Genomic DNA, 23778 nt, shown 5'->3' with positions numbered 1-23778 from the left:
GATTGATTGTCAGCTAGTGAGTGACGTTTGAAAGGTGAACGGTGCAAAAGGCTTCGATCCTTTTTCAATTTACACAATACCACTCGAGTTGAGGATCGAGAAAAGAGTGTTTACTAAGCTTAATTAAATCTTCGACTAAAATAAAAGAATCAGCTTAATTCCCTGGTAAATCTGCACGTCCGAAGATTTATAGCTGCTTAAATCTCCGCGAACCCTTTAAAATAATTGCACAATTAAAATGTCGATTCAAATTATTTCCTGATTAACGATTGTATTTACAAAATTTACATTCCATGAGTACTTTCAACGGTAATTAAACATTTACTGTCCATTTAATGAGTCAATTGAAACACCCTTTTATAAAGCTGCAGATAAGAAATTTATCCTAGAATTTTCATGTTAGTTAAAACATTCCTGTTTCAAAGAAATTTTAACTCATGCCTAGAAAACATACTTAAATCGTGAAAGTTTTAATTTCGTTATTAACGTTTTAATCCCAAGTTGATTACTCAAGTAATTACCTAAATGAATTTTTACTTGTTTTTCTGTCGCTATTTACGAGCTTCGAAACCGTGTTCCAGTTCTCGAGCTTGGCAGCGAGTCGCGGGACCGGAAGCTGCATAAATCTGTCTTAAGCGTCAGAAAACGAGCACAAAGATCCGCGAAACACTTGGCTATGATTCATGAGGATGATATTGCAACGTTGTTTTCTGTCTGTAATGGATGCGTACTTTCTCTGACATATTTAAGAACCGCGATAGTTCGGCGAGAAAACATTAAACGTCTCCAGCAACAATCGTCCCGTGTTCTCAACAAACAAGTTACGATCAACCATCAGCTGTTGTCTTTTATTATCTGCAATATCTTCTCCTTTGGATTTTCTGCAAATTAGCTTCGAAATAAATTAACCTGCTTTATAGACAGAGTAGATTACTTTATTAGAATAAGCAATTATTTAAATAACAATTTGATACATTTACTCCCAAAACTTAATTGGAAAATGAATAACTTCATTATCATCTCATTATCACGTGTTCAGTACTCATGCTAATGATTCTCATTACAAGTAACAAACACATGATAATTCAATTTATTTTAGAAAGAAAATCTTAAAATGGTAAACACCCCAGTATTTATTACACATTGCAACAAATATTATAACGGTTTAAATAGAAGGGTATTTACCATCATTCATTACTAATTCATAAAAGTTGAACTTCAATTAGACGAGTGAAACAAAACATGATTTCAAACAGTAAATTAATTGCTTCTCCCTGTATGCGGAATCAAATGTCCAAAGCTCGTTATTTTATTCCAATAGCAAATTTAATTACTTTTTGTATCATTGTAAAAATACGGGTAAATTGGGTTTATTTTTCAGAATGAGTGCAAACTGTTAATATGTAAATCGGTTCTAATTTGTTCCATTGAGTTATCATTTTCAGCATCACTAGGTCAATTGTAAAATACTTTTCAGCAACACGAACGTCAGTATTCCTAAATTACTTGCGCTGTTTTCAAACGGCTTCATTAATCATAAAATTATTAATCAACGAATGCAACGACAGAAATCGTGAATTCATTTTCTTTCCTCGTAATACATTACGAGGTAGTATAGGAAACTCTTACTTTACTGAGTCGCTCTTATGTTACAGGTACGTGACCAATTTTGTCCGCTTTATTAATTCCAGACCTTATTTGTCTCTTTCTACCGTCTGCTACGTGTTAGACGTGATCGAGAGACGTGCAATTTATTGCGACATTGTTTTCGAATCGAATCTCGCGTTGCTGGTAAACCAGGCCATGTTAGGAATTAGACGTCATTCATTTCGTGAGCTTTCATACTCGTGAAATTTGCAAAATTTGTTAAATCTCCTGTACAGCATAGCTGAAATGACATTATCAATAAGGTATCCAATGGCGGCAAAAGCTTAAGGATGTTAGGGAAGTTAGATGGTCGAAGCACTTGCTTTCGGTATTAAGTGCAGGTTTAAGATAGTGGCTTCGGGATTATGTTGTTTTGGAAGAATGTGCAAGAGGTGGTGTTGAACTAATTGAGTATTCATGCTTTTATAGAATTCTGTGTAATTTGGAACTTTTGCAATTTTATAGCAAAATGGAAGATAGCTAGTTGGAAGCTTGGAATTAAAAATTTGAAAATTAACTATTCTTATTTTCAATAATCAGAATTTCTACGGATTACTATCAGGAAAACAAATAATGTGAAGTAGCAAATTGAAAGGTTGAAATTAAAAATTTGAAAATTATCTATTCTTAGCAATTACCTCCGGCAATCAACGTGCTAATTTCTATTCTGAACCATCCACGACACAAGGGTCGACCTTATCCGTATGAAAGGGAGTCGTTTGTTACGATGATATTTTCGTTTCTCGTTGAAAGATCGAGCTGTTGCATGAAAGTGGAACTTCCAGAATTGAAATATGTACACGACGTGCTACGCATGCATCGTTCAGAAAAAGAAAATCAGAAATCTTTGCGACATGCGTGGCACGTTTCTCCTGCTGACAGTGTCAACGCGCGTGTTGAATTTATCGTGTTTTTACTTTGCCACGAAATTAGCCCCGGATAAACAAAGAACGTGTTATAGAGCCTCGTAAAATAACGTCATCGAATGATTTTCGATCTCGTATTTCTTTGTTTCGACCAGCTGACGGAGCAGTTTTAATTTTATTATTTCGATGGAAAATGTTTTTACGTGGGTTCCTTTCAAGCTTCCTCACATCTTTTCAAGAAAACGGAATTAAACTCAGATGAAATACTCGAGTAATCTGATTCTACTTACACAGGCCTGGCTTTTATTTTTAATATCCTTGATACGTGGAAACGAAGAAATGTTTGCACGTTGATTGCGTTCTCGAGTATGATTTATAAATTCGTTGCATAATAAATGAAGAAATTGTACAATTTTTCTTTCCTAAAGGATAAATGGCAGAGATACTGACTGCTTGGCAATCTGGACAAATCATTTATATTCCAGGTAAATTACGTAGCTAAGGTGCATCCAATTTACCTGAAATCTTGTTAGCAGGATAAAGAAGTCTGTCAAACTGGAACATTAATTATCGTTTCGTTAGCAAACGCTGGATCCACTCATCAAATAATAAATTTATCAGAAGAGTTTGATAGTTAGGAGTTTTATTAAAAATAATTACAAAGGTTAGATCTTTCAGATATTTTCTAATCACTCATATATTACCAGAGAAAGAAATCAGAACTCAGACTTTTCTTTTCTCGATATTAATTGATGTATCGCAATCTCGACATATAATAACTGATAAATCATAAATTTTCTGGATAATAATTAATGTACCATCTGGAGTGGAAGTTTATGATTAAGAAATAGGTCGATCATTTTCCAAGCAAACTAAATCCTAACTTTTAAATTAATTACACTCATTAAACTAGGATTATTAAACTTCAAACTTTGTATTATATTGTTGTATATTATAAAATTGATGCACGTACAATAAACGTACAAATCATTTCTCTAAATCTAATTACAATCGGTATTTGAACGATTGACGAGGCTCGAAGAACGCCATACGGTCGAACGATGTCATTTTAATGCCTACCATCGGTCCATTATTCATTTGTTACCACCCTTCTATTAATTATTATCCTGATAAACGTCACGCGATTCGTATTCCCTCGATAAAATCGTTATTCCAACGAGGCTTGCGACCGATGAAACGTGCAACTGATCGGATCTACATCACTGCGACTAGTAATTAACCAACTACATCCGTTTGTTTTCTCCTTTCATTTTTCGTGCAGTCGAAGTGATCAATTTCCGATTGCTCATCCCGATAAACTTCGCGCTAGTTGTCGATCGTTTACCACGTTAATGCGGAATTTAATGCGTGTCGTTAATGCAAAACCATGGATTTTCACCGGTAAAACAACAGCTTTTATCTAGAGTCGTATTCGTGGCTGATTGCGACCAGTTTTACACGATTAACGTTTTTTTACAGCAACCTGTCGGGGGTGTAAAACGCACAATACCATTGTTTAAAATAAGAGCTTTAGAAACAAGATTTAAAAAATTTTTTTTAAACTAAATTTTGACACGCGTGTTATCGTGATCTCCCGCTTCACTCTATAAAATTAACGTAGAAAAATTGGTCAAATTAAAGTTCAAATTCCGAATTTTTGATCATTTCAGAGAAGTGAGACTTGATCTGCTTGAAATGAAATTTGAAATGAATGTCCGAAACGTGGACGTTATGCAAGAACGAGTAAAATGAAGGACCTTTTGTTAAGAGCTGCATTAGAGCAGATAACACGATATTTTATCAGTTTCAGCGGAAATCAAGCGAAATCGTATAATACGGGCTGCCACGGATTCTCCCCACATTTAGGATTAACTATGACAGGCTTATATTAAATGCTTGCGCTTCTGATAAGAAGGATTTTCCGGAAAATCCCTACTTTTTTCTTTTAAACATTTCTGATTCCGGGGATCTTCAGATTAAACTGTGGTTTAGCGTACTTTGTAGATTTTCAACGGAAAGAGCATTCTTTATTCAAAAGAAAACTGGTAAAATTATTCGAAATTATTTATTGTTTACTTGAATTTATAACAAACATTTAATTTTACAGTTTTTTTTAATGGTACATGTTTATTTCTTGATATAACGTATATCATTGAATTATTATAAATGTCATAAACATTATTTTAACCGAACCCGTACAAATTACCTGGAAATTATAATAAATTGTTATCAAATTTGCGGTTACGGTGCAATTGGGACACTGTGTCAAATGAACTGTAAATTTGATTTTAATTTGCGTAAACACCAAATATATGGGTGTACTATTAATTCAATCAAAATACTGTGAAATGTGGAAAATGATTGCATACCATTTCACCTAGTGCATTTAAAATAATTTTAAATTTAGTTATTATTTAAAAGGAATTTATTTTACTTCTTCCTTTTCTACCAGTTCAGTGTGAGCAAAAAATTAGCTCTTTCTTTAAATCATCAAATAGTTAAATAATTCATAGGGTACTTTTTTATTCATTTATTTAACCACTGTGTGGATAAGCACGCACTCGGGTACCCAGTTCTATATTTCCTTTTAACAATCTTTTGTATTCTTTGAATACTTTTACCTCTTCAAAATAAAACGGTTAAATATTAAAGCTTCAGTGGTCAGCCAGTTGTTCACACTAGGATGATATTTCTTTGCATTAGCCGCTTTAGTTTTCTCGATTTATATCCAAATAAAATCAGCAAAGAAATGGTAAAATAATAAGGTGTTTTTATATAAAAATGAAAGTATCTCTATCTGAAAAGAACGCAAATACGAAAAGAAGACACGAAAGTGAAAGATGGTTCCCTATAAAAGAAAATACGAAGATTCTGCAGAATCTGTTCCTACATGATCGAGTTCCCTTCGATTTCTGTCTGGGAAGAAGAACTTACATCTATACGGTAATAAGACGGCTTTTGACCAGCTTCGGAAAGTGCTCGAAATCCCGAAGGACTTTCCCGGAAAGTTTAAGCAGAACGAATGGATCTGAGGAAGGACAGAGAGAAAAAAGATATTCGAAAAGAAGAGTAGCTCTTTCGAGGAACGAATAGGGATAGGTAACATCCACTAATAAGTGAAATCCAGCTCGTGGTTGAAACGGAGACCTAAAACATCGTGAAACTGTTTTAGAACCTTCCTTTTTCTTTTATTGCGCTCTCGTATTAAGAAGATATCCAAGGTGCGAAAGATTGAAAGGAAATGGTCGTGGTAAGTAAAAGACGAATGTTGAGTGCCAGGTGAAAGATGAAATAAGCTACTTTTCAATGCACTTTAAGGAAAATACGAATGAAAAAACTTTGCTTTAATGTTTTAATAGAAAACCTTTGCTTTTGTGTATTTATTATAATATTTGTGATAACTTATCATCGCTGATTCTGTGCGAGATGGTAAATTAATATTCAAAGCAAATTTAATTATAAATTAATTATAAATTAATATTCAATGCAAGAATTCTAGTTTCTCTTCATAGACGTATTACATCGTCAAGTAAAAGGAGAAGTAAATTCGTTCCCAAGTCGCATCCTACTTGATTCACAGAAAGTTTCGGTTATTTTCGAAGAATAACAAGCGAGTCTGTAGGCAATATTGAAGTCCTAGATGTCCTGAAGGACTGTACGAAAACTTTTCCCGATACTAGCCGTTTTCGAACTGCAGCGACAAGAGAGCACGGATAAAGCTTTAAAAGAAAAAGGCACTCGAAGTGCACAATAAAATAAAGAGAAGGAACTTGCTGAATAGAGAAGTAACCAGGAAGAGAATCATAAAATCGCTTTAATAAAATAAAAGAGTACTATACATAATTAATAATTAAGTTCGAAGCGAAATATTACTTTTTTCTCGTGTGTAACTAAGGTTTATTTACCACTTACTTACTAATTTTTAACTGGGTGTACGAGCTCTTAGCTTTTCAATTTTCTCCATTAAATCCGATTTAACTAAACCGATTATCCGTAAAGAGCAAGTGGCACGTTTTAACGCGTGTTCGCGAGTACGTGTACCAAGTACTTAATGGATAAGGAAATTGCATTACGTTTATGATAATCGAGCGCAACGATATTAATGAATTCACCGAAACACAGGGGAACTTAGTTATCCGTTGGTTGAAAGTCGCCGTACGAAAAGTTTCGAGCGTTTCCTTGTGAAGCATAGGACACCCGGTTACATCGACGAGGTAATAAACAAGTCTTCAACTGCAGCAGAAACGGTTAGCGAAAACGTTACAGGACTACCGCTAAAAGTTTCGCTAACAAGTTCGACGTGTATCGACGATGGAAGCGAAGAGAGTTCCTCGAACGATTGAATAACCACCCACTTCGCTCGAAACCTAATTCCAAGAAACACCGAAGCATCAACTATTACGATTTCCAACGTACGTTCGTAACGATTGAAAATTTCTATCATGCTTGATATGTAATAAAAAGAATGAAGAAGAATGAAGCGTGAAGAATTCGAATCTGCATGACAAAGACCTCGAAGAGAGACTGTCCAAAGGGAATGTTGCAAAAACCAGGGAAAAAGAATACATTGATCGCTGGTTTGATCAATTCACCGTCGAATATCGTCGATAGTGGAAAGGGAATTTCCCGGAGAAAAAGCCGGAGAACTGCTGATCTAGAGAGAATGGTTGAAGGCCCGAAGGGCTAGGACAGAGCATAAGTAAAAGAAGAATTCCACTCGTAAAACACAAGAGGATAAGGAATACCGGGGACAAAGAAACGATCACATATTATACGCAGAGACGTATATCTTCGCTTTTATGGTGGCACACGATTTTCCCTGTGGTTTGTGCTAGTGCACGTGAACAATTTTTTTGTCTTCTTCGATTCTTCACCGATAGCCGTAAATCAATTCGTATAACTTGATAAACGTCCGGAGATATTGTATTCTTATCATGGTGTTTGGATTTCAGGAAACTTTTAACATTATGAAAGTTGTGGTACGATGATTAAAAGTCGATTTTCGATGGGATTAAAGGAGGGTACGAGTATCGAGTGGATTCGAACTCCTCCAGTGTATCGTTATGCAAATGTATGAAAGCCAGTGTTCGGCAGAAAAAGGGAATCCTCTGAGCGTCGGGGGGAAAGAGTTTGGCCATGCGTGGTAAGCTCGATTACATCGGTCGGATAATAAGCTAGTCCGTAACCGGTGTAAGGACGATCCTTGAAATCCCGGCAGAGTTTGTCGGCAAGTTCCGTCGAGGTGGCTCGATTTTCAACGACAGAATCTGTGGGCGTACGTTCCGTTTTCAGACGCGAAAAGTAGATGCTCGTAAAGGGAAGCGGATGCAAATTGGATTAGGTGAGGCGAAATAAACGCGGCAACGTGCAAATACGCGTCGAACGTGGGAATTTAATGTGACTGTCGAAAGGATCGTGCCGGGGATCTCTCGAATTCAATTTTTTATTAGGCGTCGAGTGAGTTTCTACGGGAACGAAGCCTGGAAAGAAGAATTCGTATTGCAAAATCGTGAACGCGCACGGACATCGTAATTCTAAACAAATTTCAGTCTTGTCATTAAAATCGAATCTATTGCAATTTCCTGATAGCCGAGGAAGAATCGCATGACGAACCGATAGGAAACTGGCAGCGATTTCGATTTGATTATTTCCCGTCATGAACGTTGTATTTCACGAGACAAGATCACGCGACCAGACGAGAAGCTTCGCGTAGTTTCAATAATTTCAGGGCGAACCATGCAAAGTAAGTTCGAGACGCCTGTCTTAATTATCATTCCCGGATCGATTCGTCCGACACCGTTCCCTGTAGACTTTGTCCAGGCGATTCTCATTTCTGGGTCGCTCGTTTGAAATTGCATTCGAGTAATTATGAAGTGAAACGCGGCTGGATTACCTGTACTCCAGTACTTTGTTACTTGTTCGTTGTAATCCCGCGAACAATTTCAAATTGACCAACTCTCGAACGATCCAAGCTCGCAAACATCCTCTCTCATCCCGATCAAGTATTCAAATAGTTCCTCTGCTCTCTGCTTCTTGTAATTAGCTGCGACCGAGCTGTTTCACCACGGCCACGTACAAATTCGTGATAATTGATCAGGGCACCGACTATCACGGTTGTAATATATGGAATTTCAAAATTCCAATGCTTTTGACGAATAGTTGAAATACCAGCTACCATTTCATAGTATTATAGCAAATATATTAATACAAAATAAAAACTTTGATATAACAGATATTTCTATTTTTGTCATACGAACAACGTGTGTGACGTCAAAGAACTGAAATATCAGTTTCCCTGTCGCTGCATTGTGAAATAAGAGATATTCGAAAATTTTCTGGAACGCTTCTCCTGATTTTGAAGAGGACGTTGTTAGTGGATCTCTCGTTGAAATGTGTGCTATCTTGTCCCGAATAAAAAGCCGCGGATAAGGAGCACCTTAACAAGGAAAACGGAACCAAATATTCGGTGTCTCTTATCACGTGCAACGTGACAGAAGCAACAAATTAAACGGTTCACGCATGGTTTTTCCGGAAATTTCACGGAACCCCTCGCGGCTTAATTAGTTCTTTACGCCGTGCACCGAACGGAACGCTCGCGATTCGTGACGTTGAAAGAAGAATCGTCTGGCAGCGTAGGAAAAAGAGAAGATTCATAATTAACAACGATAACGAGGGAAGCTACGAATCTTTCTGGGACAAGACTGTGAAAAATTACGCTTCTGATGTTGCACCCTCGAGACTCGTATGCGCGTAGTGTGCGAATGGAGAATCTGAAAGACTGTCACAGTTGTTTAATCGCATCTCTGATAATTTCATGGAATTTCTTTTTTATCAATGGAAACTAATTACACGCTTTGGTACCTTCTCAATAGGACTTTTCATTCATGGAAAGAAAATTTTTGCATAGCAAATTATTAGATCAATTTATATTCATTGATTCCTATTTCATTTGTTCTTCCATGAATTATAAATTTATACAGAATGGTAGAATAAATTGGTGTTCAAGATCAAGGAAAAGTGTCGACCGAAAGTGAGCAAAGATATCTCAAAAAGGAAACGAACGAAACTGATCGATACCATCCTGACTTGTTCATCCTGATCCAGTTCAATGGATCGTGAAGCGATATCAGATACCAAGAAATCAAATCGGTTACATAATAAGCGTATCTGGAATCAAGGACATAGACGTTCTCGAAATGTTCCGTTCGATGGAGGTAAGAACTCTCCGGGGAGAATGTATTCCTCGATGTTCTGTATTCGCCGTGAAGCAGGAGACGAAAACCTAGTGAAAAAGTGAGATGGGAAGGGAAACATCGACGAAGAAACCGGCAACTACGGATAGAAAGCTAAAGAGAAAGAGTGACAGAAGTGGTGAAGATGAGATAGAAAGAGAAGTGAACTCACCCTTGCCAGAGCCACGGCTGGAAAGCTGTCCCAAGCGAGTTGCGCTTCCTCGCCCGTGTTTCCATGACGTTGACCCGAGAGGATCCTCGCTGCCGTGAGAGTGCTCATCCCCATCCCGTCACCGACGAACAGAACGACGCCCCGCGCCACACCAACCGGTGGCGTCGTCCCGCTGACGCTCGAAGTTGCCGCCGACGCGCGAATACGAGCTTCGATCGCGCGTGTCGCTGCCTCATACCAGACCACCCTCTCTGTGAACAGAAATTTTTCTCGGCTGAGTGGCCGATCCTGGGATACCTTGCTACCTATCTTAATTGAATCTATAGTCTCGAAGCGTTACCGTTCCCGGCAAAGTCGATCCATTATTGCTGGCATTTGCCGCTAGTATTGTTCGGTTATCGTTCTTTGTTGCCGCGTGTACAGAGGGTTGTTTCAGGCTCCAAGGAAGTAGCTGAGAAAGAAGGGAAGGTTCTTTTGTGACGGGATATAACATTTCCTGAAAAACATTCGCTGGTAGTTTCCCTTTTTTCTTTCAATTATCGAATACTTTGACATGGGGGTTAACAGAGATATGCTGGAAATAGGAAATATTTTTACACTAAACATTTTTTATTTTTTAATTTATTTTATTGATCATTTGAGTACGTTAGTTACAGATGATCATTGAAGTAATCAGTGTGTTAATATTTAGTTGGATGAGTTTAAGTTTGAATCGCAACAAAAGCGATGTTAATCTCTAAACATTTCCTCTCAAGGAGAGCTCGATTCCGTTGGAATTGTCATGTTGCAGCTTTAAACCGCGATTCCTTGTCTGCGAAAGCAACGTAACCTCCTTGACTACTGTCGAAGAGGGTGGATATCTTAATTGAATCTGTTTGCGAAACGGGCTAGATTCAACTGTTTCCACCGAGGTCTCGTTCGGTGTGCGCAGTTACACTCGATGAAAGAACAGTTCGCTACTGTACAAAAGGCGTACCGTCACCCACAATGGTCGTAAGAGATCCGCGGTTTTTAATGCAAAGGAATTACGTTAACCGAGTCGTAGGAATGGGAAATAGAGCGCTTAGTATCGGCTGAATGGGAACGGGATAGCTCATTGGACTTTTAAACGCATCTCTGCCGGTTTCGTTGCACCCTTTTTACGCGGAAACAAATTCTTCCCATTTGTCAGTGGAACGAATAAATATGTATGAGGTGAATCGTAATAGAGGAGTTTCACGTACGAAGGAAATTTCGCAAAAATTTCTGCCCGTTTTATGAAGCATTTGTCAGGGTAATGTTCGCTGTATTTTCGCGCCTGGGTGTTTTGTATTGCTATTGAAAGCGTCAGTTCAGCTCGGTCCTGAAGAAGTAGAAGAACGAATCAACGCGATGGAAAGTTGTAAAGTCTACGTTTAGGGAAGTTCGAGCTATAAATTCAGGGCTCAATCGAGGAAACAGGTTTGATGGTTTTGTATCAGGGAGGGTAGAATCGCCGGAAGCACGTTAGGGTGAACGACTGTTTGCTACAAACTGTAGTAGTCAAAGATGCCGTCGTTACGGTTCGCCCATGAACACACTGGCTACTAGTAGCCGCTAATGGGTAAGTTTAAGCTGCGCCAAACTATCATATCGAGTCGCAATATTGGCCGAACCCGCATTTCCATGAAACCGAGCTTCGATACACGTCTCACCGACTTCGGTTAAACCTCTATCTTCCATCTTCGACGAGTTGTGTCTAACGTTAAACTAAGTAGAAAATACAATAGATTTGAAATAATTTTTAAATTGCACATAAATAATGGGGGAAAAATATTGAAGCAATTGTTCGAAAAACAGCAATTTAAAAATTAAACAATTTATTTTCCATATACGTGCTATCGCGTATCAATCGTATCTTCTTGAAGGAGAGGTTGGAACAACGAGGATGGTTAATTGACATTTGATACAATGCCGGATTAAAATGAACGAGGTAGCCCGTGATAATGTTTAATTTCTATTTCGACCCCGGAGGTGCAAATAGAATCTCGGGGATCGTTGAGGATATGAATTTTGCAAATCTGCGAAATTCGTGTGAAGCTGAAACGGCAAAAGCGGTTTTACCGTTGTACTGTGTCAACTCACCGACGATTAATCCGGTAGAAAACAAGGCGACAAAATTTTCGTTTCGCGAATTCCACGTGAATTTTACATTAACGCGTAACCAGTCTCGCATTTCGTCGGATCAGCGATTTTGACCACGACATATCTGAGTTTCCCGTCACACGTATTTTTTTCCCGTTTCACCACCGTGATTTGCGTCAATCTTCGTTGTCCGTTGGAATTGTTACAATTTTTCGAGGTTGAAAATTTTTTAACGCTGACAAAAATGTAATATCACTTTCGGTTTGTGACTGAATAAACAGATATCCGATCCCTCGTTTGGTACGAACTCGCGAATTACATCGATGCAAGGTTTTAATCCTCTTTTGTTGTTCACAGAAATATGTATTTTACGAGCAGACTTTCATTCGTTTCGCTCTTTTAACGGAATATTTTGCAATTGGTTTTTTGCAAAAAGGAACAATATAAACGTTGGAAAAAAGAAACGAATAATTGAATTCATTTCCTGAATTTAATACAATATTGAAAGAATCGGGTAAATAAAAAAAAGAGACGTAGTATGTGCAAATTATAAATCAGAATAAAAATTAATTAGCGAGATATCTGGTTGGTGGGCGCGGAGAAGTTAATACTTGGGAAAGAAAGGATCAAATATTTGAAGTTGATTCGATGACAGCCGAGCTGTCGACGGATTTTATAGAATATTTTAATCGTCTGTCCTACTCGCGTGCCGTTAACCCGCGGCAAAGGTGGAAATTCGAACCTTTCAACGTAGAGGTAGAGATTTATGACGGCTAGAAGTCGGTAAAACATACCCGCCCCGTCGACATTTATTTTCATACGAGATTCTGATAAATATTTTCAAGCTCCCAGATTGATGCCCGCACGTTTTGTTCCAGCATTGTCACAATTCTCGCCAAAAACCCTAACTGAATATTTATAAATAATTGCTTTTGACATATGAATGTAAACTCACGAAAATTCGTTTGCACGTGATCTATGGTCACAAAATGTCAGATGACAAGGGAAATACGGGTATTACACATCTTTCCTCTTTAATATTAATTCAAAACAGACTCTTATGTCTTTAGAAAAGAAAAATATGGTTATAAATTTTGCAATGTTAAATTAAAAATGTAACATTAATCTGTCACTTCAGCTTAAAATTCATATTCTCTTGAACACTAAATACTTTATTGTGCAAAGTTTCTTGATAAAGAACAGCGTAAGAGCATAAGTAACCACATGAAGGAAGTATTTCACACATGAAGAAGACACGCACGGTAACTGCATAATAGCGGACACTATGGGATATCGGTAATGCAAGTTAATACTGATAAGAACCGTTGAAAAATGAGAGAAAGATGAAGGAAAGGAGATCGTGGGAAGTCTCCTCTGGGAACTTCAGATAACTTTACCAAAGTACAATACTTGTCTCAAGAGAGCTTCTAAGAGAGCAGATAAATGGTTTTAATAGAATGATCTCCGGGGATAATATGTCCCTTTGAGATACAGGCCTAATATAAAGCTAAAGCATACGATGGTGTTCAACAAGCGGTGAAAAATGAATCTTTGAATAGACCTTCGTCGGTATTAGTAGCGTTCATAAAAAGTTAATTACATTCTTCTTTGATCTTAAATCTTTCTTTGAAAATCTATCAAAAAGCTCTTGAGAATACTGGATTATTCTATAAACTCGTGCGAATTATCTAAATATAATATTTCGTTAAATTCTGTAATGTTTTATTCGCATCGTTGTTGAATCGCGTTAATTCAGGATCGAATCTGACACCCCCGTCAGCGACGAGCACGCTCGAGGCGCGCAAAGAGCTCGATAACGTGCGACAACGTTATCCTCTGTCTCCCGGAAGCTTCGTTTCCAGCGAAAATGCTCGTGCAAACAATATTTGCCGGCCATGTATCTCGGCGATTTTCTCTGCTAGAAGTTTGCACGGAAAATTAAGCGGTGATGAAATCCGCTTTGTGGTTGATTGCCGAGATCCCAGCCGTGCTCCTTCGTATAATTTACGCTCTAACTTATTATGGCGGTGTCGCGACGCAAGCAGCTTGCGACAACCCATGGTTTATGATCGCGATAGGTTTCTCGCGAGTTGCACACAGGTATCGCGTACTTGTCGATGCTCGCCTGCAGCTGCAACCTATTTCCTTTGACAAGGAACAGAACCGGATGCGAATATCGGTCCGCCACGGGTGACCTTTTTTTTTTGTCGCCAGCTTTTCTGGCCCGACGGTCAGCTACCTGCCATTTTAATTACGTGACCAATCGGTCCTGCTACCTCTCGCTTGGTAGCCTTTGAGAGTGGAGCAGATTGACGAAAAGAGGGCGAAGGATCGATTCATCCGGAAATGAGCGGAAGAAAGCGATCGACTGATATTAATTTGCATTTTATTCAGGTCTCGCGGAATTGGAAGTAACAATTGAAAGAATAGGTAAATTACTTTAGTTGGCAGGTCGTTTACTTTCAGAGGTAATGTTCATTAAATTTTTTAATTTAATTTCAAAAGAAGATTTTATATTTTTATACATTTCGTCCAAACTGGTTAAATATCAGAGTGGTTAAGTAATTTCTTATTGATTTAGCAAAGCCAACCTAGTTTCACATAATTGCCAGATCTAATTTCAAATTATTTAGAAACAAGGTTTCTGTCATAAATTGCGACCGATTTTCCAGTTTCAAGAAACCTTTCGTGTTTCAACGATCTCATCAGGAATCGCGTCTGTTGTTACGTAATTAGTATCAACAGTAGGACAGAACAATTTCGTCGTTCAGTCACACACAATCATGAACACATGCTAATCAGTTAACCAGTTTGCTGGTCATAATTAATACGGTCCTAATGAATATTCGCCAACGTGATCGAGTTGCACCAACTTGCTTCCAAGTTTGTCCTGACACGAACCTGCCTCAATCCTAAGGGATTCCTGTAAAACTTTGCGCCACCGACTAAATGGAGCATACCAGGCAAAACGTGGATGGCTTCTTGGCCTATTCAAGCAACTTGCATTGAATTCAATAGCAAACGATCCCACTGAACGATTCGCAACCTTTGTAATCGAATTTTTCGAAGAAGAATTAAATTAGTACTCGGAAATCTAATTCTTCTCGACGAGCACTGCTTTAATGAATATTAATATTTCACCATGGAACAAATTCTGTAGACTAACTTTTTAGAAAATTAACGTATTCAGGTTCTTTTAATTGACCTCATTTATTCATCTCAATCCACTAATTTAGATACACCAAATTTGAAATTCGATAATTATATTAATTTACTGCTTTTACGTTGAGAAATTCATGATTCACAGGTAAATTATAATTTTGCAAGCAATACTGTTTTCTGTTATAGTATATCTACGATCAAAACGATAAAGATCGATGAAATCGACACTCTAAATTGTTTCTATTCAGCGCGTATACGTTTTGGTGAACGTAGTAACGTGAAAAAATTTATTGACTGTGATAATATCTGAATTCGGTAGCTAGAAAAGGTTCATGAATTTTATTTATCGTTATCGTGTGATCATCGGTAAGTACATAAAGCAAAGGTGGCTTTTGTCAAAAGCTTCATTGTTTCACTAGCTTTATCGTATATCTACTTTTTTAGATTACCTGTTTGCTATCTGCTTTCCCATTCATTTATTATTTTTATTAATCATGGTAATATGAACGATAGATTCCTATGGAAATTCAAGTGTCACTCACACATGTACAACTTGTCATTCAACGTAAGCAACATTAGATGCTTCCTACTCGTAATAAAGCTAGAAACGTTACCCAAAAGCCCTGCTGTTCTCGTTGCTCTTCTCCGGAAAGGATTGCGAAATGGTAAAATTTGAAATTCTAATTCCCACGATTCTAGCTCTTCTCCAAACAAAATTCCCAGTTATGCCAATGATAATATTTTCTGTCCACAAAGATGGATAATTTGACATGGTTTCGTTATGAAAGTAGAAATCTGGCAGGAACCTTTCATCACTTTTCGCTGGACATCGGATCGATTTCAATCAGTGAAACGTTATCGAAAATCCCGGCTGTTCTTCTCGGACAAGGATTTCAAAATCGTAAAATTTGAAATTCGAATTCCACAACGCTAGAGATTGCTAGATCCAGGGATTGGAATTTTCTCGAACAACATGATGTCGTAATTCTTAGCCGCGCCTACTTTTCGTGAAATATACGTATTCTCGGTAGATATTTAAGGGAATCGGTAAAATATCCCGGAGGCATCCCACGGGGAATTTCAACCGCGAGACTTATGCGCCATTCGGCATACGAATGTTGGAATATATCTGGGAATAAACCCAGCGCACAGGGTATCGACGCTCTAGATCTCACGTTCTGACTTCCAATATTTCGGTAAGGATACGAGTATCAGGGTGGTAAAGAGGAGCAAATATTGGTCGAGCCTCTTGCACGGAATCATCGAATTACCTTTTGTCATACGAACGTAAAAGTATACGAGCCTCGAAATGTGCAACGGGATATTTTTCACTGTTCCTGGATAGATAACAAAAAAATTTCAATTTAGACCGTGTCTCGTGTGCAGGCTGTATTTGGGAAAGATGCTTTCCTTTAAGGGATGTAGTATCAGGAGGTGAAATGAAGTCAAAGATGGGATATAAACATAGTGTTTATATTTTCAATTCTTCAGAAATCATCTGCCAATGCATTTACTGATATTTTATAGGAAATGGGATAAATAATGTTCATTTTATACGTTAAATTAATAAAGCAATTATAATTAAAAAATTAAAATTTTTTAAATGAGGGAATCATTGATAGTAAACGAACTGTTGGATTTAAAACCTTGTTCAGACCCACATATGTACTTTTATTCGCAAACACTGAAACAAAGGTGTAAAAATTGCTGGCAAGCATTTGTTTGAAAACATTTAAACTACAACTTTTAGTTTACTATTGAAAATAGAAAACGTGTTTTTGTTACGAGCAAACCCGCACGTATTTTCGGACAAGCATTTAGTTTTTCGTTCTATCTTGTTTTTGTGTTCAAACAAATGTTTGTTTCGTAAACGTTTGTACACGTATGTAGGTCTGGAACAAACTTAATTAATATCAATATCATGTCACTTTCTTTAATATTAAACATTTTTTTTGTTTAAACTTCGATGTTTTTAAATATTGATTAGGATTTTGTTTTTTCATTTTCAACAATTTTTCCGCACATGCAAATGATGTTACCTCAGGACTACTTTTATTTTTCTGTATAAAACAGACTAACAAAGTTTGATTGTTCAATTTGAAAACTCACTGTACATTGTCCGTCGGTCCGAACGTTTCCAAACGATATTCGTTTAAAATATTTGCAATTAACTTGCAGTGAACCAACAAACTGTTCAGCCTGGATTCTCTCGCTGTTTTGTCGCTTTTATTTTAATAACAACGCCATCATCGGACATCGAGTTTAAAACTCTGTTTTCAGTTTACGCTTGCAGTGGGAATGCGGGTAAACCGCTTGCAATTGTAGAGATTAATTTCCACGCGTATTCACGGGGCTGATAAAAAGCAGTGGAAATTTCGTGACCATTCGCACCAAGCACCCCCATCATATTCAATTAAGTGCCAATGAAACGCCATCAATTTCACTAATTCAAGCTGTTACGGTTTGCAGCTTTGAACTGGGTCGAAGCAAACCGTATTTGTTATTTTAAAAATCTCACCATTTCTGTGTACGATTTGACAATGGATTCTCATCATTTCACCAACAGAGGAATTATTTCATCTGTATATCTAATGACCTTTTTTTTAATAATAATTCCGTGCACTTAAGTTTACTCGGTAATTAAATATCAAAGCATAAACGTTTGAATTTTCTTCAGAACTCGAAAAGGAGTCGTTTTCAATCGACGATACGATCGCCATGCTGGAAGTTCGTAAATAACTATACTGCCGGATTCGTTGTGTAGAGTTGGAATTACCATTTTCCACTTAAACGGAGGGCAAGTTTTCCACTATCTGTCGATACAAGCTCGAGCGATACGAGCGTAACTGCAACACGGATTGCCGAAATTCGGTGTATCTCAGCCATCGTACGCTCAATTTAACAGAGTGTCACGCGTCAATTTATCTACGATAAAATATCACCCGACACCATCCCTGCCCATGTCACCCCGGCGAAGTCGATTTGCGGTATTAATATGGATGCAGGAAAAAGCGTAAGCGAGTCGGTGATTTAATTAAAACTGCTGTTATAAAAGATTGCTCCTTTGATCTAGATATTTTCAACATGACTTTGATGATGATATCTGTGTCTCTATTGTCCTTTGACAACGATTTACCCTATTTTCGTTTCATTTTTCAGAATGAATTTATTTATAAACGACACTTTGAAATGAACTAAATCGGAAAGCACGGTTTCATGAAAATCCCACTTATCGTTGATGCTCGAATTCAATTATCCAAACGCGACAAGCGACTGCCACAGGTTTCAGGAGCGGTGCAATTTCTTCGAAGTATTCTACGAATATATCAGTGTTCCGCTAGAGATGTTGCGGAAACGATTTCGAGAAGATATAATTACAAAATATAGATTTTCAGGAAGGGTTAATCGTATCTAATTGCACAAGCTAAGGTAATACCTCAGATAAAGATATACATAGGTATATAGATATATATTCGTTAGCTGTATTTAGAGTGGCGAATTAGTACGCGGAGCTTCCGTTGAGATATTAATTTACAAGAGCGGATTACAAATTACACATGTTCCTATTTCAGCGTTACCTCTGGCTACGTGTCGTGTAATACCTGTCAGCGAAATCTCTTTGCGGGTATAACGTTATTATCGCGTTACTTCAGACGCGAGGGTCATTTGTATGCAAATCGATGCGCGGGAAAATCCTCGGTCCGTTTAACGCGATAATTTCCTCACTGGTCTTTCGGATCTCCGCCGGTTTTAGTTCGTCGCTTGAAAATTTCAAGCGCGAGAACACCGGTATATCCGATGATGGACACTCGGGTGTTCCCTTGGAAATTTTCGACCCATTAACGCGATACTTAATCGAACTTAACCCTTCTTCAGATTTCCAGATTTAATTTCGTAAATGGTCTGCCGGTAATTTTATGAAAATTTCTTTAATTATTTAAAATTTGTTATCAGTTACTTTTTCTTTTCTTCTTCATTAATAAATTATAAGAGAAAATCCAGTGAGTCTGTAAATTAGCTACGTGATCAAGACCCTTGTTGCGGGAATAACCTAGTTCCTTTGGACGAAATAAAAGGAAAATGGAAAAGGTTGTCGGTTGCTGTATTGAATCCGACTTGTCGACGTCGAATTTCAATGCCTCTCTTTCTATCGAAAGCTACAAACCGTGACGAAAGATAAGCAGGACTTGGCTTCCTTTAGAACTGGACGATTTACGCAATGTTACTTTCGGTTGTAGCGGCCACAAATAAGAGCACATAAACCTAAGGAGCTGATAAGCGACGAAATGTTGGAAAAACGAACGGAAAACTCGGAAACGTGACCGGTTGTATCGTTGCGGCTAACAAAGTTATAGCCTGTTTACACAACTTTCTTCATTTAAGTTGTCCTTTTGTTACAAACATAGAGAAGATTTGTATTATTGTTGATCTTTTTATAGTGTATTTATGGCGCCCGCGAGATTACTTCGATTCATTATTATCTATTCATTTGAAACTTTTGGTAATTTAAAAAAAGGAATTAGGAAAATTAGGACCGGAATTCGTATTTGAAAAATGGTGAATATATTGCACAATCAGTTGGATCAAAATATAGATACGTTCGTTGAAAAGGAGCTCGTTATTCATGATTTATTACGGTTTCGTAATTATAGTAATGTGACGCTTGTGTAGAATAATTTTAACGATCCCTCTAACGAGCTTTCGTAATTTAATGAAACATTTTATTAATTTCCTTGATTGTTTCAATATCTGTATTTGCAGGTCGATGAATAGATTGAATTCATTCGATAAATTGGATTCAACAAATACACACTCGTATAACATGCTTCATATCATATGCACTTACATTTATTTTAATCTTTTAATGACCTTTGACATACATTGCTCATGTTTCACATCTATATGTGCTACAATTTTACATTTATTTTATCACCTCAATTATTTTGTAAAAATACTATTGATTTCACTCGTTTTAAATTGTAATTCGAATCTAATAGAGTAAATAATAATAATAATGTCTGCTGTGGTTTTAAAGAAAACATCTTGTAACACTTTATCTGATCCGCTCTGTACGAAGATATGAACATAATTCACAAGAAATATACGAGTCCGCGTGTTTCACAAAGTGTGCAGAGAAAAAACCGAAGAAATATTTCCGACTAACTGCTTTAACTGGTAATGAAAAAGTGCAGAGAAGCATTAAACTCCAAACGCGTATCACTACCATAAATACAGTGTGCACGTAGCACATGTCGCACTTAAAGTTCTCTCTATTGAAAACGGTTAATATCAGGTAACTGTTGCCACCATCGGGCCTGTTCGTGTGCTCGGACATGAATAACAAAGTAATTGTAACTTTTCATTGATCCTTTTTTAAACTTTTACGAGCATATATCTAGGATTTTGTAGCGCGAATATGTGGATGGTGCTTCGGCTAAGTCTGACAACGATAGAAAATCTACTGGCTTAGAATGTCCAGTCATAAATTGAGTACGTGACCATGTCTGCTGCTGTGAAAACACCATTCTCCAGATATTTACGAGTCGTAGCTATTAAATGTCACGAGGTTCGCGTAAGAAGTAAGTGTTTTCTTTAAAAACTGTTATACGTATCCATTCTTTATGATACTTCCACGGGAAGAGAAAATGGAATTAAATTCTTTTTTTCTCAAGTATTATTAACCTCCGTCCAATTATAATAAACATTTATGTTTATGTAGAGCTCTTCAGGGCTCATAGAATCATTTACAAAAATGTAATCTTCCGCAAGAACAACGAGATTAGTTTCCATTTCAAAGTTATAACCTACGTTTAAAAGCACTACGCTCGGTTCATCTTAATGATGCAACGCTTAAAAATCCTGTAAAATATCTCTCAACATAATTGCACCAGAGTGTGCCAACTCGATTAAGAAAAACGCTGTCGCCTGGACAAATGAAACGACACTTTAATAACCATTTTCCTTGTTAAATTACAATTTCATGCATCGAATAGCAAGGGAGAAAAGGCGGGATAGGAGGAAAAACTTGCATTTCGCGTACATTACCCTTCAAAAGTATTTTGTCGTATGTTGAATAGAAAGAATACATGTTTCTATTAATTAAAAAAATAATATATATTTATACAAATTTTTAATAATTTATAGTCGTTTGAAAATCTTTGTTATACAGTATTAGAAACATAGTAGCACCCTCACTTTCATTTTTATTTAAATTTCAAAGAGATTATAATAGTTTAATTATCCCTATATAAATATAATGAATTTCAAATGTCAAAATTGTATAGGTGTCATAAGAAAATTTATTACAATATGCCAGAAATAAGAAACGATCAACTATACTGTATTTTATTTTATTTTCTATACCATTAAGTATACATACAATATTAGTAATCAAGTACTTTTGAGTAATAGTGTATATAGAAAGAAGTAGGACGATGAATCTCGTTATCGCAACAGGTTCAAGTGTAATTTGCCTAACGATATCAAATAAATTTCAACTTTAATCCGTGGCGCGGAATTGTCGCGGCATTACATGATGCGCGATATCAACGTAGAAATGGTGAATTGTGTCAAGCCGAGGTTTAGTGTGAATAGCATTTCTCGCTTACGTTGTGGATATATACGTACATACATACATATATATATATATATATCAGTGACATAAGCGTTAGGTAGAGAGAAGTGAACTAATATAATTTGAAACAGAGAGGTAGAAGGGAGATGGAAACTCTTTGGCGAGGCTGGCCATTTACATGTCTCTGGGCCTGGTTTGCATCGAACTGCAGGCAGCTTGCACCGCAAGCCCTGATACACGCTAATTAAGCCTCATGAATTTAAAATCGCGCTCGTTAAGTTGCTTGTGGCGCGTGTCAAATAATTTCGCCCCGCGATAATGATTATCCGTGTGGCGGGCTGAACTCGAAATCGCTTTTCGCGTGACACGAGGAATTAAAAGCTGGCACCGGGTGTGGCGTGTCGAAAATATCCGTTGGGAAACTTTGTTGCGGCATGGACGGCAAGAAGTTGTTGCATCGAATAAATTCCCGCTCGATATCACCACCCCTGTTTCCTTATCATCCTATAACGCGTCTTTTTCACGGTGTAAAAAATTACCCTCTCGTGTTAGGGTGGAAATATAGCATCAGGGAATAACAATAGGAAATGGCTAATTCAATAAATCTAAATATTTTTATTTTATTCAGTTATCAGTTTTCGAATTCACAGAATAGGTATAGAAATTCATTCTATAGAGGGAGCTTCTTTTTCTTTCAATTCCATTATCTTTTAAACGTTCTTCCTTCTCATTCGTAGAATGGAGAACATTATTTTTCTTTCTCCACCGTTTCTTGAAAATCGAGAATCCTTTCGTTAAAAATCTATTAAAGTTTGAGCATGTACTTTTCCTAGACTATTTTAAAGATATTTCTTACTGGCTTTCTGAAAAGTGCCACTTTTTCAACCGTTTTTATCCTTAACGCTGTCTCTCTCATACTTTTTTATTCACGTATTTTCTGACGGTCACGTACAAACCAAGTGCTGCTTTCAACTCGACTGTCTACTACACTCTGCCTTCGCTTAAACTTTATTATTTTTCCTGAAATCGGACGCAAGTACCGAAAGATTTCCTCTGTTTTCTGAATTAAAACGTCTTTACAATAGCGGCGCAATTGTTTCAGACGAGGAGAGGAATATTAACCGGTTAACTGAACCATTCCTCAACTTGAAGGGAACAATTTACCCTCTTCAAGTGATAGAAAGAGAACCAGTGCTAATTCGTTGTATTTTCTTCGCGGCATAAATTCTTCAATTTTTCAAGTAAACGAAAGTTTCTTCTTGAAAAATTTCAAGCAAGAAATTTCATCTGTACGCTCGGTTAAAACGTCGAATTCGCGATATTAAAAATGAAAAGGGGATGGTGAATCGTATCGCAGGCAGGGTGCCAATAAACCAACTGAAATCTTAAAACAGTGTACATGCAATATCGCGAAATAATAAATTAAAGTTTGTCACACTTGGATCAGAGCTCGGTACGCGATTACCTGATATATTGGCGGAATAACAACGGGGAAAAAAGTAAAGCACACGCGCGAAACGATAGAACACTTTGATCTATCGGATACCTATATCTGTTTCCGTTTGAGACAGGGGGCAGAAATTCAGATATCCAGGCGTCAAATAAATGTTAACTACGATGACGAATGGTACGCGCAAATGGATCGTAAATCACGCGAACGATTTACATCGTCTCCATGGTTGATATACCATTCGATTGGAGGTCGAACCGTGCACGAATGCGATTTACTGTCTTGAGGCTCGTTCGCACCGGCTCCCAACAATCTGTGCAGTGTATCGCGAGTGTACACATACTCCTACAATCGTTCTTTTATCAGACCGAACGATGCTCGAAACGTTTAACGTGCAAATGCACGATCACGCGCGAGTGATTTCTTTTTTTCCCGGACCGAAGCATGGAAAATCCGTGAGATCCGTTCCAGATGACCCGAAACTCTTGAATCTTGGCACGTAGAATCTGACAAAATGTTTGAAACTTCCTAATGTAGAATGTAAAGTGATTCCGGATTCATGGGACGCGAAT

General features: G+C 37.3%; 2 protein-coding genes across 2 annotated transcripts in view; one reads left to right on the top strand and one right to left on the bottom strand.

Moving 5' to 3' along the window:
* The window catches only part of LOC114872021 (caspase-1-like), a 181832-nt gene that overhangs the window by 78637 nt on the left and 79417 nt on the right, over positions 1 to 23778 (top strand). The window lies entirely within an intron of this gene.
* LOC114872020 (alkaline phosphatase-like) overlaps positions 1 to 23778 on the bottom strand; it is a 159569-nt gene that overhangs the window by 124382 nt on the left and 11409 nt on the right. The window contains exon 2 of the mRNA XM_046288808.1: positions 9918 to 10168. Coding sequence (XP_046144764.1) covers positions 9918 to 10168 — 251 coding nt within the window. The remainder of the gene's footprint in view (positions 1 to 9917; positions 10169 to 23778) is intronic.

The sequence above is a fragment of the Osmia bicornis genome, chromosome 2 (genome assembly GCF_907164935.1).
Source record: "Osmia bicornis bicornis chromosome 2, iOsmBic2.1, whole genome shotgun sequence".
Classification (NCBI taxonomy): Eukaryota; Metazoa; Arthropoda; class Insecta; order Hymenoptera; family Megachilidae; genus Osmia; species Osmia bicornis.
The sequence above is the reverse complement of the archived record's forward strand: the minus strand, read 5'-3'. Positions and strand labels throughout refer to the sequence as shown.